The sequence below is a fragment of the Megascapheus bottae genome, chromosome 28 (assembly GCF_031878675.1).
Source record: "Megascapheus bottae isolate mThoBot1 chromosome 28, mThoBot2.hap1, whole genome shotgun sequence".
NCBI lineage: Eukaryota > Metazoa > Chordata > Mammalia > Rodentia > Geomyidae > Megascapheus > Megascapheus bottae.
In genome coordinates this window covers 8740786-8762284 of record NC_143536.1, presented here as the reverse complement: position 1 = coordinate 8762284, position 21499 = coordinate 8740786, and the positions used below count along the sequence as shown (strand labels likewise).

The following is a 21499-nucleotide window of genomic DNA, read 5'->3' as shown; positions in this document are numbered from 1 at the left end:
AGCACAGAACCTGACATCAGGAGTCTCAATAAATGTTTAGATACTTACAACCAACCTTTTAAACTCTGACATGAACATTTTTTTCCTCATCCTGGGGCTTGAACTCAGGGCCTGAACCCTGTCCCTGCTCAAGGGCTAGCACTCTTACCAGTTGAGCCACAGTTCAATTTCCAGTTAACTGGAGATCAGAGTCTCTTAGATTGAGCTTCCAGGCTGACTTCAAACTGTGATCCTCAGATCTCAACCTCCTAAGTAGCCAGTATCTGACTGACAGAATATATTCTCCGCCCAGTGTTCTGAATCTCATTGGCACAACAAGTTTAATGGGGTGAGTGTTATTATTACACCCACCTTAGGAATAAAGAAAGTGAAGATCAGAGAAGTTAAGTCTGGCGAAGGCCACGCTGGAATTCAGAATTCAGAATTCATTCCTTATCCCTACCATAATCCAGTCCTTTCTTTTTCTGAACCTTGATTTTTCTTCAAACAAAGCTGGGACAGTTGGAGAGGATGATCTGAGCTAGATGTCCCTCCCAGAAAGGTCACACTGGAAGCAATTTCAGTTTCCAAACATCATGAAAGGGAAACTCCGAAAGTTAAGAATCGAAACCTAAGACACAAAGATTGGCTGGCTGCCAGCTCTGTTAAGGTGGCCCAAACCTGCCACCCTCAGCCTCCTGTCCCTGAGCACACCTGCCCACGTAAAAGGTATTTGAGAACAGGAACCCAGTCAGACAACTCAGCTCCTGGGTCTCTTTTCCTTTTTACTCCTTTATTCCACCAGGAGCTGAAAGACAGCTGGACAGGAACCTCCTTAAGAAAGGGGGTGTGTACTCAGAGGCTGGGGAGTGTGTGTCTATATATGACCACCCAAGCAGTGGTACCATTCCACCAAGATGGCCCTGGCCGAAGAGCTCTACAGCATCCCAGCCTCCAGGCTGGACTCCTTCGTGACTCAGTGGCTGCAGCCCAGACGGGAATGGAAGGAAGAGGTGCTGGAGGCTATTCGGACTGTGGAACAGTTCTTGAGGCAAGAATGTTTCCAAGGAGATCAGAGCCTGGGTCAGGAGGTGCAGGTGCTCAAAGTGGTTAAGGTGAGATGTGGCTCCTCCATCCCCGGTCAGGCAGGGGATGCTGGGAACACCTTGCTTCCTATCCCTGGACCATGCTAGGGACATCTTGGGACAGTCCAGCTAGCCACCTGCACTTTACTGCTGTCTTGAACAAAACAAGGCTGATAATAATAGCCTGTAATTTGGGTCACCATAGCCTAAGCCCTTACAATTCTGTCATCTTTATAAAGTTTCATCTAGTTCTTTTGCCCAAATTACTGTTGGGTCAAATAGAAACACTGGCAGATTCCTACGGATCAAATGCAATTCAAGGTCCTTCATTTGGTTCTGGTGTGCTGTTTATAAGTTATGGTTTGGGGACAGTTGAGAAAATTTTTGTTGTGATTTTTTTTTCCAGTACTGGGCCTTGAACTCAGGGCCTGGGTTCTAACCATTAGGCTAATTCCTTTGCGTTTTGAACCACAGCTCCACTTCTGGCTTTATGGTGGTTAATTAGATGGAAGAGTTTCACAAACTTTTCTTTCCTGGGCTGGCTTTGAACCATGATCCTCAGATCTCAGCTTCCTAAGTAGCTAGGATTACAGGTGTGAGCCACTGGTAGCTGGCCAGTTTGGGACATTTCTTTTTTCTTTTTCTTTTTGTCAGTCATGGGATTTGAACTCTGAGCCTGGGTACCGCCCTACCCCTTAAGCCACGGTACCATTTCTGGTTTTCTGGTGATTAATTGGTGATAAGAGTCTCCTGAGCCAGGCGTGGTAGCTCCTGCTTGTAATTTTAGCTACTCAGGAGGCTGAGATCTGAGGATCAAGGTTTAAAGCCAGCCCAGGCACAAAAAGACCTGAGAGAAATCATCCAACTCAGCCAGGCACCAGTGGCTCATTCCTGTCATCCTAGCTACTCAGGAGGCTGAGATCTGAAGATCACGGTTCAAAGCCAGCCCAAGCACAAAAGTCCATGAGACTTTTTTTAAAGTTTTACCTGATTTATTATTTTATTTTTTAAAGATTTTATTAATATTGATTTTTATATCATATTTCAAATGTCATGTTTCACAAACCAGTATTCAAGAACACAATCACTGACACATAGCTTTTAGGACACAATTAAAATTAAGCTGAGGATTTGTATGTCATAGATACATATCAACCTATATAACATTACGACTATAGAGTTTATATCCCATCATATATTTTTATGTCTATGTAGTTATGTTTATATTTCCAAGACCCTGTCCAAAACATGGGTGCCCAAATATTGAGTCATCGCCCTTGTACTGTTTGGGTCTAATGTCCACATATCGAGGATACCATGTGCCTTTTGTGCTCATGAGACTCTTATTTCAAATTAACCACCAAAAAACCAGAAGTGGAACTGTGGCTCAGAGGGTAGAATGCTAGCCTTTAGCTGAAGAGCTCTGGGACAGCGCCAGGCCCAGAGTTCAAACCCCACAACTGACAAATATATATATATATATTTTTTTTAATATCCTGCTGTTATTGCTGGAAAAACAAGCCAGACAGCCAAAGTATTTATCTTGAGTATCTGACGGCATCCTACCAAGCCCTTGGCATACAGTATTTTATCTAATCTTCCTAGTGATCCCATGATTCACTGCTCGTCATTACTTTCATTTTATATATACAGGGTTCTGAGAGGTCACAAGACAAAAAAAAAAAAGTTTAAGTCAAGGTTGGGCCTGTGGCTGCATCATAGAGTATTTGAGAATCGATGAATAGGTTTGAAAACTTGGGACTCTATCTCCAGCAAGGAGAAGAAAAAAAAAAGAAACAAAACAGGTCAAGGTTAAAGTCAGATGACCCATTCTGCATCCCATGCTTTGCACTCACTTGAATTCTCTGCTTTCGAATGTGATCAAATTACTCAGACCCCAAACAAGCTCAAACAGTGTGGTGTAGATAGATCTACAGTGTCCTTTATCAGAAATGCTTAGAACCCGAACTAGTTCAAGTTTGGGATTTTGTAATGTTTATGCATACATAAAAGATATCTTTTTTTTTTTTTTTGGTTGGTTAAAGGAGTTGAACTCAGGATCTGAGCACTGTCCCTGAGCTCAAGGATAGTGCTGTACTACTTTGAGCTACAGCTCCATTCCGTTTTTGTTGTTGTTGTTTGTTTGTTTGTTTGTTTTTTGCCTGTCCTGTACTTGAGCTTAGGGCCTGAGCACTGTCCTTGGACTTTCTCAAGGCTAGAGCTCTACCACTTGAGCCTCAGCACCACTTTCAGCCTTTTTCTACATATGTGGTACTGAGGAATCGAACCCTGGTCTTCATGCATGCTAGGCAAGCACTCTACCATTAGGTGAAACTCCTGGCCCCTCCACTTCCAGTTTTTAAGTGATTAATTAGAGATGAGTCTTACGGGGACTTTTCTGGCTAGGCTAGCTTAAAATCCCCAACCCTCAGGCTCCTGAGTGGCTAGGATTACAGGCATGAGCCACCAGAACCCAGCTGTAATAAGATATCTTAGGGATAGGAATCTATAGTCTGTTGTTTTGTTGTTGTTGTTGGTTTGGTTTGGTTTTTGTGTCAGTACTGAGGCTTAAACTCTGGGTCTAACACTCTTGTTTGGCTGGGTTTTGTTTTGTGTTTTGTTGTGGGACTTACACTCAGGGCCTGGGTGCTGTCCCTAAGCCTCTTTGTGCTCAAAGCTAGTGCTCTACCATTTGAGCCACAGTACCATCTCTAGTTTTTGAGTGGTTAATGGAAGATAAGAATCTCATGGGGACTTTTCTGCCTGGGCTGGCTTTGAACCATAATCCAATATCTTAGCCTCCTGAGTAGCTAGGATTGCAGGTGTGAGCCAGGCACCTGACTTGGCTTTTTTTTTTATTTTAATATTACATACACACACAGACGCACATACATCAAGGCTAGCACTCTACCACTCGAACCACAGCTCTATTTCTAGCTTTTTGTGTGTGTGATTAATTAAAAAGAGTCTCATAGACTTGCCAGTCCAGGCTGACTTCAAACAACGATCCTCGGATCTCAGCCTCCTGAATAGCAAGGATGATAGGCAGGACCCACCAGAGCCTAATTCATATCTGTTCCATACGTAACCCAGATAAGTGGGAACAATATTTATAATGTTTTGATGGTGATCACGTGAGGTCGGTGTGAAGTCTTCTGTCTGGTATTATACCAGCACTCCAGTGATTTTTAAATTCTAGAGCATTCTGGGTTTTCAGACTAGGGATACTCCACAAGTATTCCTCTGGATTATGCATTTCTGTGCAGAGTTCTCAGACACCATGCAGTTGAGCAGACATGAAGCCTGAAGCCAGGCATGGTAGCGCATGCCTGTAATTCCAGCTCTCCTGAAGAGGGTGCAGGAAGATCACAAGTTTCAGGACAGCCTGGGCTAAAAGCTTCAGAGTCAGGCAGAAAACTGAACAACTCCATTCTCTAGGCATCTCATTTTTCCTGCCTGTTAAGGCAGTACACGCCCATCCCTCAGGAAGGCAGTGTTGCAAGAGATCTGGCTATCTCCTGCGCCAAGTGCTGGGGTTGCCCCAGCCTGTAGAGGACCTCGGGGTGATGGGGCTGTGTCTTCTGCAGGTGGGCTCCTTCGGGAATGGCACAGTACTCAGGAATGAAACGGATGTGGAGCTGGTAGTGTTCCTGAGCTGTTTCCACAGTTTCCAGGAAGAGGCCAAGATCCGCCAAATCATCAAACTCATGCAGAGAAACGCGTGGTATTCTGCGGACCTGCTAGCCCTCGGGCTCAGCGACGTGAGGACAGAAGAAGTCCCCAGCGCGCTGGTGCTTGACCTGCAGCCCATCTGTGTCACCATCATGCCTGCCTTCAGGGCTCTGGGTAAGGGGAAGAGAAGCTGGCCACTTACCCCACTGCCCTCCACAGGAGATTTCACTTGTCACAGAAACACCTGCATTCCTTCATTGTATCTAAGTTCTGTGCTAGGGCAGAGTGGCTGCCATGCGGGCAGAACTCACACTCACAGGCTGACAACTGACCAAAACACACCCCCCCCACCACCCCAGGAAACATGGCAGGCAATGCAAATGATGGTCAGTGCTTGGAGGTCAGTAGCTCTCGCCTGTAATCTTAACTACTCAGGAGGCTGAGATGTGAAGATCAAGACTCCAAGACAGCCTGAATGGAAAAGTCCAATTAACCAACACAAAAGCCAGAAATGGAGGCGTGGCTTAAGTGGTACAGTGCCAACCTGGAGCAAAAACAAAACAAAATAAAAACCCAGGTGAGAGTGTGAGACCCTGAGTTCAAACCCCAGTACCAGCAATTGCAGAAAGAACACTCAGGAAGGGACTATGGGAGTGATATGGGAGGGGGAGTTAAAATCATTTTGTTTGTGGGTCATGGGCCTTGAACTCTGGGCCTGGGCACTTCAGCTCAAGGTTATCACACTACCCCTTGAGCCACAGCCCCACTTCCTGTTTTCTAGTGATGAACTGGAGATAAAAGTGTCATGTTCTTTAGTGTCTGGGCTGGCTCTGAGCTGAGATCCTCACATCTCAGCCTCCTGAGTAGCTAGGATTACAGGCGTGAGCCACCATGCCCAGCTAAAATCATAATTTACAGTGCTGTATTTTATCCACCAACGTCCCACTGATCATTAGCACCGAGCACTGCTTTCTGGACCAATTTTGTTCAAGCTCCAGCAGAGTCCTTAGGTATCTGAGTTAAGCAGTGTGTGTGACAAGCCCAGATGATACAGGTTTTTATGTTAGTCTGCTTCCCAAATACTGTGACAAAAAAGAAAAAAAACAGCTGAGATAATCAACGTACAGAGCTGTTAGCTTCTGTTAGCTTCAGTCTGTGGCTGCCTGGCCCTGGGAAAGCAGAGAGCAGTGTTAATTCAGCACATGGGATAAGAGGCCTGTTCACCCTCCAGGAAAGAAATCAGTTATCTCTGTAAGCCCCTCCAAGGGCCCCTCCCCAAGTAACCTAACTTCCTTCCACCAGGCCCTGCCTCTTAAAGGTACCACTACCTCCTCCATAATAGACTGGCAACACCATGATCACACAGACTGTGGGAGATATTTAAGAGCCAAACCATAAGAGGTTTTATCTCAGGTGCCAGCTCCTTATGGCTGGACTGCCTCAAGTTGTTCAATGTAAGAGACAGGATTCTCTATCCTAGAAAGCAGGAAAGTCATGTATCCCATCGGCCCGCCTCTTTCCTACGAATATTGGGAGGATCTAATTAATCACCTAGAAAGAAATCTAAAACAGATTCAGAAAACCAGCAAGTTGAGGAGGAGGGGCCATCCCGAGAAGACAAGTCCTGGAAGGGCCTGAGGAATGAAAAGGCTGAAGCTGGCTTTCCAGAGTAAGTGATCTCACAAGCAAGGACCAGCTCTGGATTCTGAGGATGTGAGGTTTCAAGTCTCCCTGGAAAGATTACCCCCAATAAATGAGTGGCTCTCCTCCGGGCATCACTTATTCCTTCCCCTCAGGCCCCTGCTGGCTTTCCGCAGTATCTGTCTTTGCTCCCTCTCCCTTCAGGGCCTTCAGTTCTCCATTTTCAGCCACCCACTGAGGTCTACGTGAGTCTGATCAAGGCCTGTGGGTACCCTGGAAATTTCTCCCCAACCTTCGGTGAGCTGCAGAGAAACTTTGTGAAACATCGACCAACAAAGCTGAAAGCCCTGCTGCGACTGGTCAAACATTGGTATTATCAGGTACGGGAACTGCCAGGCACAGGGGCAGAAAGAGAAGGCAAGGAGAAGCAGAGACAGAGATTACGTTCTAGGAAACTACACTGAGGGAAATGAAGCCAAGTATGGTGTAAATCCCAGATTCCTAGGAGGCCCCAGAGAGTGGAAGAATCATAGTTCAACACCAAGCCAGGGAAAAAGACTCCCCAGCTCAGCAAGCAAGATGGGTATGGTGACTCACACCCCTGATCACAGCTACTAGGGCAGCATCGGTAGGAAGATTTCATTTCTTTCACATCTTATCTGAATATAACAACAACAAAAAGCCAAATGCTGGTGGCTTCGACCTACAATCCTAGCTACCCAGAAGGCTGAGATATGAAGGTCAAGGTTCTAAGCCACCCCAGTCTATGAGACTCTTATCTCCAATTAACCACCAGTAGTGCTGTGGCCTTGAGCAACAGAGCTCAGGGAGAGTGCCCAAGTCCCACCACTGAAAAAAAGCATAAAAGTCTGGGAGCCTGGCTAGCAAATGTGAGATTGTATGGCATTCGAATCCCAGTATCATCCAAAGGTGTGTTTCCCAGGAGAGATTGCCCCAATCTCTCCTGAGTGGGCTGAGTTCCTAAGTATCAGGTCATTACTGAGTGAGTAAGTTCATGATAACTAATTTTTACAATTTTCACACATAGCACCTACACAGAATCAAGCACATTTCAAAATGTCCAGATGAAGGTTTTTGTTTCTTTTGTTGGTTTCTATTTTTTACATCATTTTAAGTATGTAAATAAACGACACGAGGTACATTTAAAATGTACTATCACCATCAACCCTATTTCCAGTTTTTCTTTCTCCCAAGCAGAACTCTATACCCATTAAACAATAATTCTCCATTACTCCTCCTGGCCCAGGCAATCACCTAGCTCCATGAATGCGCCCATTCAGGAAAATATCACATGTAACTGGGATCATACAGTATTTATTCTTTGTTCTAGATTGTTTGACCTGTCATTTTGGGGGGGAGGTGAGGGTTGTTTTCAAGTTCATGTGCTTGCATGCATGCATGTGTGTGCACGCGCGCGTGCACACACACACACACACACACATTTCTGAATGGTTTAAATTCATTATAGCATGGAAGACAGCAGTAATGAGGCTTCTGGAGGGAACTATCAGAATTTCCAAACCAAAAAAGAGAAAAGGACTTCAAAAAAAATCTAATCAAATTCTCATCAATTACCACACTCTGGGAATAAATTCTTGTCATCTGCCTCCTACCAGAGATAGCCAGATGGTTGTCCAATCCTAAAATCACAGTCATCAGTTACTATTATCAGTAGAGATCTAAGTGGCCCATAAAACCCAGGTGGCTCACACCTGTGACCTTTGCTACTCAGGAGACTGAGATCTGAGAATCACAGTTCAAAGACATCCCTGGCAGGGAAGTCTGTGAGACTCTTATCTCCAGTAAACTACCAGAAGATCCAGAAGTAGGGCTGAGGCTCAAGTGGTAGAACTCAGGGACAGCACCCAAGGACCTAAGTTCAAGCTCCAGGACCAGTATAAAAAAGAAAAACAAGGGAAGGGGGAGGGGGAGGGAAATGGGGACCAAGATATGAGAAAGGTATCAATATTTGTGAAGTAATGAACCTCCTCTCTGGTGAATATAATGTAACCCTTCTATCAATTACAATAAGAATATATGAAAAAACAAAAGCACGAAGCAGTGTCACAAACAACATAGATTAAAATTTGGATTTTCTAGCTTCTGGTTTAATGCCATCTTACATATAATTTTAGGATCTCTCTGGTGCGCTCTCTCTCTCTCTCTCTCTCTCTCTCTCTCTCTCTCTCTCTCTCTCTCTCTCTCTCTCTCTCTCTCTCTCTCTCCCCATCTATTTCCACAGTATGTGAAAGCCAGGTGTCCCAGGGCCAATCTGCCTCCTCTCTATGCCCTTGAACTACTGACAGTCTATGCCTGGGAAGAAGGAACCCAGGAGGAAAACAATTTCCGGTTGGAGGAAGGCCTCACCACGGTGATGGAGCTGCTCCAGGACTATGAGCTCATCTGCATCCACTGGACCAAGTTCTACACACTTCAGAACCCAATCATTGGCAACTGTGTCAGAAAACAGCTCAAAAAACAGAGGTACCTGCCCAACACATCCCTTGCAGGGTGGGGAGAGGTAAGGAGGAGGCTGAAAAGAGAATTCAGGGAAGCCTAGCCTACTTTAGAGTTTTATGGGTTGCCTTTATTAAGGTCCCAGTAAAACAAGCATAGCAGCTGACATTGAAATCTCCAAAGGAGGTGTCTTAAGTTTGCAGCTGTTCAAGATCCTGAAGAAGGGGGGTTTTAGGTGCTTTAAGCTTTTTCCTTGTTCCCAAAGCTACTCCCCATTCTCCCGTAGCCCTCTTGCTCTCAGAAAATCATTTCAGTGCTTTGTATTCTCTGTGCTGGTCCTGGGCTTGAACTCAGGGCCTGAGTACTGTGTCTGAGCTTCTTTTTGCTCAGGGCTAGCTCTCTACTACTTGAGCCACAGCAACACACCTGGCTTTTTCTGAATTATTTATTGAATAATCCCACAGATTTTCCTGCATAGGCTGAGTTCAAACTACGATCTTCAGATCCCAGCCTCCTGAATAGCTAGGATTACAGGCATGAGCCACAGCTCATCAAAGCCAGGCACCAGTGCCTCATGCCTGTAATCCTGGCTACTCAGGAGATTGAGAGCTGAGGACTGTCGTTCAAAGCCAGCCTGGGCTGGAAAATTCGTGAGACTCTCACCTCCAATGAGCCACAAGCAAACTGGAAGTGGTGCTGTGTTCAAAGTGGTAGAGTGCTAGCCTTGAGCAAAAAGAGCTCAGAAACAGTACTCAGGCCCTGAGTTCAAGCCCCAGGACTGGAAGAGGGCGGGGGGGGGAGGCAATTTTTCCAAGTGCATATGTGTTATTGCTCCAGATAGGTCTCCTCATCTCCAATCCAATTCTTGGAAATCTCAGTGGCTTCATGCTCTTGCTCTTCAGCAATGTTTCTGGGCCCTCCTGAACCACTAGCCCTGGGCTCTGTACACACAGAATCTCCATAGCTTGAATAAAGGGTCATTGAGCAGCATCTTGGCTGGAGCCTCCCAGCAAGAAGGAACCTGGGCACCTCTCTTCCTGTGTTACAGGCCCATCATCCTGGACCCAGCGGACCCCACTCACAATGTGGCAGAAGGCTACAGATGGGACATCGTGGCTCAGAGGGCCAGGCACTGCCTGAAACAGGACTGTTGCTATGACAGCCAGGAGATTCCCATCCCCAGCTGGACTGTGAAGGTAATGATGCTTCCTGAGACTGTTGGGGGCTTGAAGCTCCGAGTACACTAATGACTGCAGGGTTGACTTCTCCACTTCTGTGCAGGCAGATTGAGGTCCTTACTGCACCACCATCAGTTCTGTGAGCTAGGGAAAATGCTTACGTTCATTCTTTTTTGGTTTTGTGCCGATTCTAGGGTTTAAACCCAGGGCCTGGGTGCTGTCCTGTAGCTTTTTCATAGCTCTGCTTACAATGTTTTGCTAGTTCCTTGGGAGAGAAGATTCCCAAGGACTTTCCTGTCCAGGCTGGCATCTAACTGCAATCCTTAGATCTCAGCCCCCCGAATTGCTAGGAAGAACAGGCGTGAGTCACACCAGCCGAGACGCTCTTGGGCTGTCTAAACCTCTGATTCCCTAACTTTGTTTGCTTTCTTTCTTTCGTTCTTTCTTTCTTTTTTTCTTTCTTTCTTTCTTCTATTATTGACTAGAAAATCAGGCCATATTCCCGATCCTTCTTCACATGAGCTAAACCCAGCCATGTTAATTCCATCAGGCGTCAGGTGGCAACCCTGGACATATTGTTGGAAACTGGAGGAGGGGAAGCCTCAAGAAACACCCTAGGCTGTTAGAACACAAGTCCATTAAACAGATTTGCACAAAACTGCTGCAAAGGCTATCAGAGAGACTTCAGTAAGGTAAAGCATGCAGCAAATGAATACAAAAGCTAATATATGTGCAATGTCCACTCTGGCACGAGGCAAAGACCACAATAACAAATTCTATTCACATCGCTTTTCACAATGGGAAAAGTGCTTGTCTAGGCACTGTCTCAGCTGGTTTTCCTGGGCAAGTCTACAAAACAGAAAGGTCAAATATTGATATCTTTATCGTTATTACCACTATTGATTTTTACCATGTTACAGATGAGGAGACTGAGGCTCAGAGAGGGTACGCCAGTTAATCAAGATTATAGTGGTAAAAGGTAGCAAAGCTAGGATTCACAGCCTGATCTTTATGGTGCTTATGAAACAGAACAAGTGCCCTCTGAACTCACCAGACACGATTCTTTATAGGAGCTTGGGGCTCTAAGTGAACCCGAAAGCAAGGGAAAGATATGGAGGCTCAGAGGACATGCCAGGAAATACGTAGGTTGTATGCAGGAATGAGAGCCTCACCCGTAAAGGCAGAAGATAGAAGCAATATCAAAGGCTTTATAAGGAACAGATTGCAAGTGGAGAACCCACCAACCACATGAAGCCTAGGAAAAGTATGTCTCTAGATTTTTCCAGACGATAATTAGATAGATAGATAGATAGATAGATAGATAGATAGATAGATGGCACATCATGCAATGACAGAACCCAAGACCTTAGCTATGCAAAGCCAGCATGCTAATGTTTGAGTTATATACCCCAGTCCTTTGGTTTCTGGACAAGATCAATCCTCCTGCCTTAGCCTCCCAAGGGCTGGGATTGCAGGCATGCACCATCATGCCTGCCATTGCCAAGATTTTTTTTTTGTCTTGAAACATCAGAAGGCTTTGAAATGCTCCGATTCTGTTTCTGTAGCTGTTGCAAAGGTAACACAGGTGAAGGGAACGTATGAGTGCCCGTGCACTGTGAGCTGGATTAGCCTCTCTCTTTCTCTCTCTCCCTCTTGCAGTCAGCACCAGACATCCAGGTGACAGTGAAGCAGTGGGGTCACTCCGATTTACTCCTCTGGGTGAACCCTTATGAATCCATCAGAAACGTTAAAGAGAGAATTAGCCGGAGCCGGGGTTACTCAGGCCTGCTGCGCCTATCCTTCCAGGAGCCCGGTGGTGAGAGGCAGGTACTCAGCAGTCACTGCTCCTTGGCTTCTTATGGAATCTTCTGCAGCACCCACATCTGCCTGCTGGAAATGCTCTCCCCAGAGTTTCAGGTGTTTGTGAAGAACCCGGATGGTGAGAGCCATGCTTACGCTGTGCACCCCTACCACGCCATCCTGAGCCTGAAGCAACAGATCGAAGACCGACTGGGGTTGAGCAGCGACCAGCAGCAACTGGAATTCAGGGGTCACGTTCTGCAGGACTGGTTTGAGTTTGCCTACTATGACATCCAAGACAGCGTCACCCTCACCCTCGCCAAGAAAAAGGAGGAAAAAGCTCCAGCCCCACACATCTAGTTTCCTCCGGAAAGTTCCTGTGCCATCCCTGTCGTGTCATCCTGAGCTCATCCTGTCCTCTACCCTTCCAGTTCTGTGTTTGGAAAGCTTTACAGTTCCACTGACTTTTATTAGTCGTCCCAGCCAGTCAGTGGGAATCCAGAGGGGTGTGAAACTAAAAGACAAATGGGACAATGGCCAGACCCTATATGCCAGCAGAATTCTGGTCTCTGACTTTCTTCAGGAACTATCAGAAATCAAACCACAGCCTTCCCAAGAATCAACCAGAAGATTTCTAGCTTCTCTAATTCCCCAGCCAATCAGAGGAAGATAAATAACTTCCTCAAACCTATCACAGGGCAGCCCAGATTCTGGTTGGCCCACTTCCAACCTCCCTCCATCAAATCCCTCCAGAAGCCTTTCCTTTTTTCCTCCCGACTAGAAAGCTTTCTGGTCACACTATTTGGTCTCAAACTCTATGTCAAATGCAAGGGATGGTGGCTGGTTCCTTCTAAGGTTTGAATAAAAAGTCGCTGTCTCATTTGGGTGGTCTTCATTCATTTCCTTGAGTACTAATGCTGTTCGGATGGTTTTTCCTTATTTTGAGCCTTTCAGCTCTGGAAATTTGAGGGTGGGAGGAAACGGAAATTAAAAAAAAGGCCAAGGGCCAGGAGTTTGGCCTAGTGGTAAACGTGCATGCCTCGTATGCATGAAGACCTGGGGTTCCAGTTCCTCAGTACCACATACATAGAAAAAAGCTGGAAGTGGTGCTGAGGCGCAAGTGGTAGAGCTCCAGCCTTGAGAAAGTCCAAGGACAGTGCTCAGGCGGTGAGCTTAAGCCCAGGACTGGCAAAAAAAAAAGTGAGAGACCAAGTCTGAGAGGTTGAAATCCAGGCAGTTTAAAAGCTCCCCTCAAGGAGCATGGTATCCTTAATATGTGTCTATTAGATCCAAACAGTACACGAGTGATGACTCAATATTTGTATACCCAATGCTATGGACATGTATTGGAAACATAAACACAACAACACAGACATAAAAATTTATGACTCTGTAGACATAATGTTTTATTACATAGATCAATATGGATCCATGACATACATACCCTCAGCCTAATTTAAATTACCTTCTAAAATCTAAGTGCCAGTGTTTGTATATAGAGATTCCTTTATTGAATACTTTTTTGGTAAACACGTCACTTGAAATATGACGTAAAAATCAATGTTAATAAATTCTTTAAAAATTTAATAAAAATTAAAATTAAAAAAAAAACTCCCCTCAAATGGGTTGGGAATGCAGCTTAGTAGTAGAGTGCTTGCCAAGCATTCACAAAGCCTTGAGTTCAACTCCTCGGTACTACATAAACAGAAAAAGCTGGACGTGGTGCTGTAGCTCAGGTAGTAGAGTGCTATCCTTGAGCAAAAGCAGCTCAGAGATAGTGCCTAGGCCCTGAATTCAAGCCCCAGGACTGGCAAACACCATCCCCTTCCCTACCACCACCAACAGCAATCACAACAACTCCCCTCAAGCCAGCAGCTTGTCATTTCACACCTGTAATTTTTGGTTGAGATCTTATGAGTGCACATGCACACCAGTCCTGGGGCTTAAACTCAAAGCATGTGCACTGTCCCTGGACATTTTTGCTCAAGGCTGGAACTCTACCACTTGAGCCACAGTTCTATGTCCAGCTTTGTTGTTGTTGTTGTTGTTAATTGGAGATATTTTTTTTCTGGTCATGGGACTTGAACTCTCTCCCTGGGCTCTTCAGCTCAAGGCTACTGCTCTACCTCTTGAGCCACAGCGCCAGGCCACTTCCAGTTTTCTGGTGATTAATTGGAAATAAGAGTCTCACAGACTTTAGTGCTTGGGCTGGCTTTGAACCATGGTCCTCAGATCTCAGCTTCCTGAGTAGCTAGGATTACAGACGTGAGCTACTGCACCCGGCTAATGAGAGATAATCTTACATCGTAAATTTTTGGGCTTCAAACGGCGATCTTCATATTTCATCGTCTTGAACAGCTAGGATTTGGTGTGAGCAACCCCTGCCAGGCTCCAGTAGCCAGCAGAAAGCCAAAAGTGGAAGTGAATAAAGTAGTAGAACACCAACTTTGTGTAAATAAGCCAGACAAGCCAGGTGCTGGTGGCTCACACATGTAATCCTAGCTAATCAGGAGGCTGAGATCTGAAGATTGCCAGTCAAAGCCAGAAAAGTTCTCATGAGACTCTTACCTCCAATTAGCCACTCAAAACTGGGAAAGTGGCACTATGGGTCAAGTGGTAGAGGACTAGCCTTGAGCACAAAGAGGCTCATGGACAGCACCCAGGTCCTGAGTTCAAGTCCCACAACTGATAAGAGAAGGAGAGATAGAGAAAGAGAAAAAGAGAAAGAGACAGAGAGACGGAGACAAAGAGGGAAGAAAGAAAGAAAGAAGGAAGGAAAGAAAGAAAGGAAGGAAGGAAGGAAGAAAGAAAGAAAGAAAAGAAAGAAAGAAAGGAAGGAAGGAAGGAAGGGAAAGAAAGAAAGAAAGAAAGAAAGGAAGGAAGAAAGGGAAAGAAAGAAAGTAAAGAAAGAAAGGAAGGAAGGAAGGAGGAAGGAAGAAAGAAAGAAAAGAAAGAAGGAAGGAAGGAAGAAAGAAAGAAAAAGAAGAAAAGAAAAAAAGAAAGAAAAGAAAGAAAGAAAAGAAAGAAAGAAAGAAAGAAAGAAAGAAAGAAAGAAAGAAAGAAAGAAAGAAAGAAAGAAAGAAAGAAAGAAGAAAGCTTCCTTCTGCGCTCCCGTCTAAGTACGGACTACAATTCCCACAATACCCCACGGCAACAGCGTTCACTGGGTCACGTGGAAGGAACCACGCCGGAAGCGTCATCCACAATCCTTTGCGGCCGCCCAAGATGGCCGCGCCCAGTGGCACCATGAGCGACTCAGAGAGCAGCAGCAGCAGCAGCAGCGATGGAGAGGAGTTGGCGCGGTGCCGCGAGGCGGCGATGCCAGCCTGGGGCTTGGAGCAGCACTCGCGGGGAGCAGAACAACCGAGAGTTGGTAGGGAATTGAATTCGGTGAGGCTGCCCTGAAGACACGGGCCCTTCACAGGGGGCTCTCGGGACGCGGTCGCTGCACCGACCCCCACCTCCCAGTCAGTGATCAGCCACACCCCCTGAACCCTCGCAGCCCCCTTTCCTCCTCTCTGAGCCCACATTTCTTCTTCTTTTTGCCAGTCCTGGGCTTGGGCTCAGGGCCTGAGCACTGTCCTTGGCCTTTCTCAAGGCCAGAAAGGCTAGAGCTCTACCACTTGAGCCTCAGCACCACTTCTGGCTTTTTCTATGTATGTGGTACCGAGGAATCGAACCCGGGTCTTCGTGCATGCGAGGCAAGCACTCTACCACTAGGCCAAACTCCCGGCCTGTTGTTTTGTTTTTTAATTCCTCACTTTTCTATAAGGATCCCCTACCAAGCACTCCTCACCTCTCCTCCCTGCTTTTTTTCCCCCCTTCTTGGTTTTGTTTTTCATAAGCTTATCCCTATTCCATTTCATATTTTGTTTATTGTGTGTGTCATTAGCCTCCACCAATTAGAACATAAAGTTCTTGAGGACAGGGATATTTGTGACTCAGTTGCTCAGCACACCTGCTTATTATTGACAGGCATTAGGTATTTGTGTGAGATAGGTAGACTGGGTATCCCTAACGTTTTGGCTTTAAAAAAAAATATATGTGAAGGCGGGTGTGGTGGCTCATGCCTGTAATCCTAGCTACTCAGGAGGCTGAAATCTGAGGATCACAGTTCAAAGCCAGCTGGGCATTAGAGACTGAGAGACTCTTATCTCCACTTAGTCTCTAGAAAAGGGGAAGTGGGGCTGTGGCTCCAGGGTTGGGCAGTAAGTAGCCTAGAGCTGAAGAGCTCAAGAGACAAAACCCAGGGGTAAGACAGTAGCCCTGAGCTGTAAAGCTCAGGGACAGCACCCAGGCCCAGGGTTCAAGCCCCATGACTCCCACTCCCCCCCCCCCAAAAAAAAGTGAGGGCTGGGAATGTGACTTAGCAGCAGAGTGTTTGCCTAACATGCATGAAGCCTTGGGTTCAGTTCCTCAGTACCACATAAACAGAAAAGGCTGGAAGTGATGCTGTGGCTCTCTGGCGCTGTGGTGGTGGTATGCTAGCCTTGAGCAAAAGAAGCTCGGGGATAGTGCTAAGGCCCTGAGTTCAAGCCCCAGGACTGGCACAAAACAAAACAAAACAAAACAAAAACAGGCATTGGTAGCTCAAATCTGTAATCCTAGCTACTCTGGAAGCTGAGATCTAAGGATGAAGGTTCAAAGACTGACTGGGCACAAAAGTCTGTGATATCCTTATCTCCAATTAACTACCAGAAAACTGTAAGTGGTGTTGTGGCTCAACCTGCTAGAGTGCTAGCCTTGAGCTAAAAGATCACAGAGATGGTGCCCAGGCCCAGTGTTCAAGCCCCATGACCGGGGGAAAAAAGAATGTGATCAGCACATTTCTTCTACAGCGTTTAGCCCACAGGCAAGCATGGAGTAGGCACTCAATAAACTGAAAGCTGGGCATGGTGACTCACACCTGTAATCTCAGGTACTTGGGAGATGAAGGATCATGGTTTGACTGTCAAGACTAGGCAAAAGTATATGAGCCCCCCACCGCCACCTCCTAGTCTGAAAACAAATTAAAATTTAAAAAGAATGGGAGCATAAGTGGTTTCCGAACAAGCATGAGACCGTGAGTTTAAAACTCCAGTACCACCAAAATCAAAAGAGTATAGTAACAAACTTAGACTTACCTGTTCTGCAAGATGATTATGAAGGTTCTGGAGTGCTGCTTCAAGTAGCCATTAGACTCTAGCCAACATTAAATCTCCTTGACTCTTCCTCTTCTGTAAAATGGAGATGGTGATCAAATCTCCAGGGAGCCTTGGAGAGATCCACCGAGCCATAGGAATCACTTAAAATACTGCCTGGCACTCACAGTTGTTTTTGTTCTCACTTTTTCCCCCCATAAATGCTTCAATTTTCATTTTCCATAGATGCTGCAGGTAACCAGTTGCCAACTACTCGACCGAGCCTCAGGTACTGTGGGCTTTGGGTAGAAGCTTCAGCTTCATGTATTCATTCATGTGTATATCCAGTGCTGGGTGAGAGTCAGAGGGAACAAGACTCAAGTGTAGTCCTTGTCCTCTCGGGAGACAGCTGCTGAACCCACAGGAAGTGAAGTGCTTTTGTGTGCGTTGTAGACACAAGGTGGACGAGCATGAGCAAGATGGCAACGAGCTTCAGACCACCCCTGAGTTCCGAGCCCATGTAGCCAAGAAACTGGGAGCCCTGCTGGACAGGTGAGCCCATCACCTCGCTGCTCTTACACAAACAGGAATTGGCATAGGTCAGCTGCGACCTCTTGCTGTGTATACTGCAGATGACATTAGTCACCTCAGTGATATTACCAAGCTCCTATCCAATGGCTAAGCCCCATGGCCTTTTCCCTGCCTGAGCCTGCTACCATGAGAACAGGAGGAGCCTTGAGAAGCTCCCACCACAAGAGGATGAAGGACAGACAGAATCCATCATTCTGCATATCTGCCAGGCATGGGGGCCTGTTCTCCACTGGCTACTACCAGTACAGGGCGAGAGTAGTGTGGGAAAGGGCTGGCTTAGGAAGGCCAGTCTGTGCCCTGGGAAGGCAGGTCCATTGTCCTTTTGGATATTGACTTCAGATGAAGGAACATGATCCCAAATTCTTCCTTTCAAAGCCTGCCAGGGCTCTGTCAATCTGCATGAGGACACCATTCTTAAAACCCCTGCTAAGAATTGGGGATGTGGCTTAGTGGTAGTGTGCTTGCCAAGCATGTATGAAGCTCTGGGTTCGATTCCTCAGTACCACATAAACAGAAAAGGCTGAAAGTGGTGCCGTAGTTCAAGTGGTAAAGTGCTATCCTTGAGCAAAAGAAGCTCAGAGACAGTACCCAGGCCCTGAGTTCAGACCCCAGGACTGGCAAAAAACCAAAACAAAACAAAATTCCCTGTCAAGACAACTACCTGCTACAATAAAATACCATGAAATGTCATATGTTTTAAAGACGAGAGAGTAGAAGATCAGGGCATCTGTAAACCCAGTGCTTGGTGAGGTCCTGTTCATCTTTCTCCTCCATACACAACACCTCACCATGTCCCCCTCAAGGTGGAAGGGGACAGGGAGTCTCTGTCATGAGTTTATGAAAAGCTCCATTTATCGTCTCCTAACACCGTCACCTTGAGAATTAGATTTCAACCTAGAAACTCTGGAATAAGACAAACATTCAGACCTCATTACTAACCTAGCAAATGGCTTTATAAAAAAGGGAGCCCAGGGCCAGGAGTATAGCCCAGTGGTAGAGTGCTCGCCTAGCATGCATGAAAGCCTCGGGTTCCATTTCTCAGTACCACATACTCAGAAAAAAACACAAGTGGCGATGTGGCTCAAGTGGCAGAATGCTAGCCTTGAGCAAAAAGTATCCAGGTACAGTGCCCAGGCCCTGCTTTCGAGTCCCAAGACTGGCAAAAAAAAAGGGGGGGGGGAGTTCAGCCAGGTACAGCACAGTGACCCTATCAGAAAAGCTGAAAATGAAAGGACTACAGATGTGGCTCAAGTGGTAAAGGGCAGGCCCCAGCACCCTGAAACAGTGTTCCTGTGTGCAAACCCCGCAGTGCATTGAGTGCCTTCCCTCCATCTATGAGCTGAGCATCACCAAAGAAGGAAGAGGGGCAAGGCCATCTGCCATGGGGTTGGTGTCAGCTTCCAGGGACATTTGGCAATGTGTATGTGACTGACGCTTGAACTCAGGGCCAAAGTACACCCATTTGTCTTTTTAAATCTTGCACTCGAGAGGCTGACGCAAGAGAATTTGCATGTATGAGGCCAGCAAAGCTAAATAACAAGTCCTTGTTTCAAAAGAAAAAAAAAAGGAAGGAAAGAAACGTTCTCAAGCTGACCTCTGAACCCTCTTCTCTGACCTGGTCATATTTCCATTTATATACTTGCTACTAGAAAGGTCAAAGAAAAAAAATCTAGGCTCTTTCACATTCCACACTCTGCATTAGTTGAAATTTCATTCGCTTGGTTGTACTGTATCTCAAAGCTCTTCAGTATTTTCTAGAGTAAAAAGTGTTTAAACCAATGACGCATTGCAGTTGTGGTGGGGGGGGACCATTGGTAAAGCTATTGGCACTGAACAGTCAGCCTTCTTAGCAGGCCAAAATTGGATTTAGGATCATATGTATGCCCAGTACCCTCCACTTTAAAACCATTTTGTAATATACAATCACGTTTGATCTTGTTATTACCCAGCATGTCATGCTGAGTCCATCCTGTCTTCTCCCCTTAGCTCCATTACCATCTCAGAAGTGGTAGCAGAGCCCAGGAAAGCTGAGGGGCAGAAAGTGGCCCCAGAGGATGATGGTAAGTAGCTTTAAGCCCTTAGTGTTGGGTGGGGCTCAAGGTTGAGCTGGGCCAGTCCTGCCCAGAGATGTGGTCCTAAAGCACAGTTCCTTTGGGACAGTGGCAGGCCACCCCGGCCCCAGAGAACCAGACTGAGTCTGCCCAGCTGACTCTGCCCCTGTGGATCCTAGGCTTCCGCCTCTTCTTCACATCCATTCCCGGAGGCCCTGAGAAAGAAGCTTCTCTCAGACCCCAAAAGCGAAGACCCCCCAGCTCCAGGTGAGGAGCCCTCCCTCTCCCTCAGCCCCTTCTTCTTCTCTTTCTGTTTTAGCCAATCCTCTGAAAGAACCAGGCAGACCCTAGTCAGGGGCAGACTCTGGGGGTCTGAGGTCACTGGATAAAGAATGACTCCTCCTCCTTTTCTGTTGGCTTCCTGTTATGTCTCTGTCAAGACCCCCATTTTACAGATAAGCGTACCCAGGGTCAGAGTCACAGCACTCAGTGAGGTCATGTGGCTGGCGGGCAGAGCAGTGGAGTGAGGGGCCACCTTGAACCATCCTGACTTTCCCTCCCCCATGCAGCAGCGAGGACAGCGATGAAGAATGGCAGCGGTGCCGGGAGGCAGCTGTGTCTGCTTCAGACATCCTCCAGGAGTCTGCCATCCACCGCCCTGTCAAGGCGGAAAAGGAGTCCAAGCAGAAGAAAAGGAAGTTGAAAAAGAAAGCCAAAGTGGCTGACAATGACTCATCCGGGGCCACCACCCCCCCCAGTGGGGCCCAAGGCCAAAAGCAAGAAAAGGAATCAGGAAAGATCAACGGGGATCAGGTGGCACATGGGACCAAAAAGAAGAAAAAGGCCAAGAAGGCCACCAGGTCTTCACCATGTGCTGCAAACTGACCCCATAACACAGGCACCGCCCCCACCAGTTGCAAAGGCCAGATGCCCCTGAGGGACAATCGTTTCCAGGCCATGCCTCTCCACTTCCAAGGCCAAGACCTGAAGTCCCAATTGTGATGACAGCATGTGCAAAGTCTGCATAAAGGCATGACTGTGGAAAGAGATGCTTCAGGAAGACCTGTGCTTCTAGAACATTCCAGGCCATGTGGCAAAGCATCCATCCCCCACTACCCCCCGCCCCCCCATATTATCTCAGGACAGCAAGTAAAGGAAGGTCTTTCTCCCTGACCCTCAGCCTGGTGTGAGAAAGGGTCTTCTGTATTTCTCTCAACCACACAAACTTGAAAAGACATTGTCTGAGAAAAAAAGAGATTTTTATCCTTTCCTCAGTTTTTCAGAATTTCCTTCTGATATTTATGAGTACCCATAATGTCTGTAGAGCAATTAGCTTTTCAGAAATGGTCTCGGGGAAGACTATAACCAGTGGTACAAGGCCCTGGTTCGATCAGTGGCACCAGGGGTGACAAAGAAAGTAAATTTTTGAGAGACCCAAAACTTAGAATGACTTAGATGCTACCTTCCTGTGGATGCTCAATGTTTCCTTTTTCTTTTTTTGCTAATCCTAGGGTGTGAACTCAAGGCCTGGGTGCTGTCCCTGCGCTTTTTACTCAAGGCTAGTGCTCTAACCACTGTGAACCACAGAGCTACCTCCAGCTTTTATTATGTATTTCATTGGAGAGAAGAGTCTCAGGGACATTCCTGCCTGGTCTACCTTTGAACTGTGATCCTCAGATTTCAGCCTCCTGAGTAGCTAGGATTACAGGTTTGAGCCACCGCCCTTGGCTCTTTCTGATTTTTGTTGTTTTCTGTCAGTGCTGGGATTGAATTCACTCACCAGTACTCAAGCCATACCTCCAGTCCTTTCTTTCCCTTTTGTTTGTTTCTCAGATAGGGTCTCGTGCTTTTGCCCAGTCTGGATTCAGACTATGACCCTCCACCTCCAGAGTAGCTGGGATCAC

The 21499-nt window shown here is 46.5% G+C and overlaps 2 protein-coding genes across 3 annotated transcripts; both read left to right on the top strand.

Moving 5' to 3' along the window:
* Positions 1 to 896: 896 nt before the first annotated feature.
* On the top strand, positions 897 to 12713 carry Oasl (2'-5'-oligoadenylate synthetase like). Of its 2 annotated transcripts, none has more exons than XM_090319966.1 (6): positions 897 to 1094; positions 4652 to 4910; positions 6582 to 6757; positions 8641 to 8882; positions 9904 to 10051; positions 11693 to 12713. In XM_090319966.1, exons 1-6 carry the CDS (start codon positions 897 to 899, stop codon positions 12191 to 12193), a joined length of 1524 nt encoding a protein of 507 aa, XP_090176092.1. In that variant the 3' UTR covers positions 12194 to 12713. The 2 variants fall into 2 exon arrangements, with proteins under 2 accessions (XP_090176092.1, XP_090176091.1); XM_090319965.1 differs by having other exon boundaries at positions 8641 to 8909.
* A 2343-nt stretch (positions 12714 to 15056) lies between these two features.
* On the top strand, positions 15057 to 20865 carry C28H12orf43 (chromosome 28 C12orf43 homolog). The gene is made up of 6 exons (XM_090320284.1): positions 15057 to 15206; positions 17200 to 17242; positions 17407 to 17505; positions 19531 to 19604; positions 19775 to 19862; positions 20165 to 20865. Exons 1-6 carry the CDS (start codon positions 15059 to 15061, stop codon positions 20478 to 20480), a joined length of 768 nt encoding a protein of 255 aa, XP_090176410.1. The 5' UTR covers positions 15057 to 15058; the 3' UTR covers positions 20481 to 20865.
* Positions 20866 to 21499: the final 634 nt, after the last annotated feature.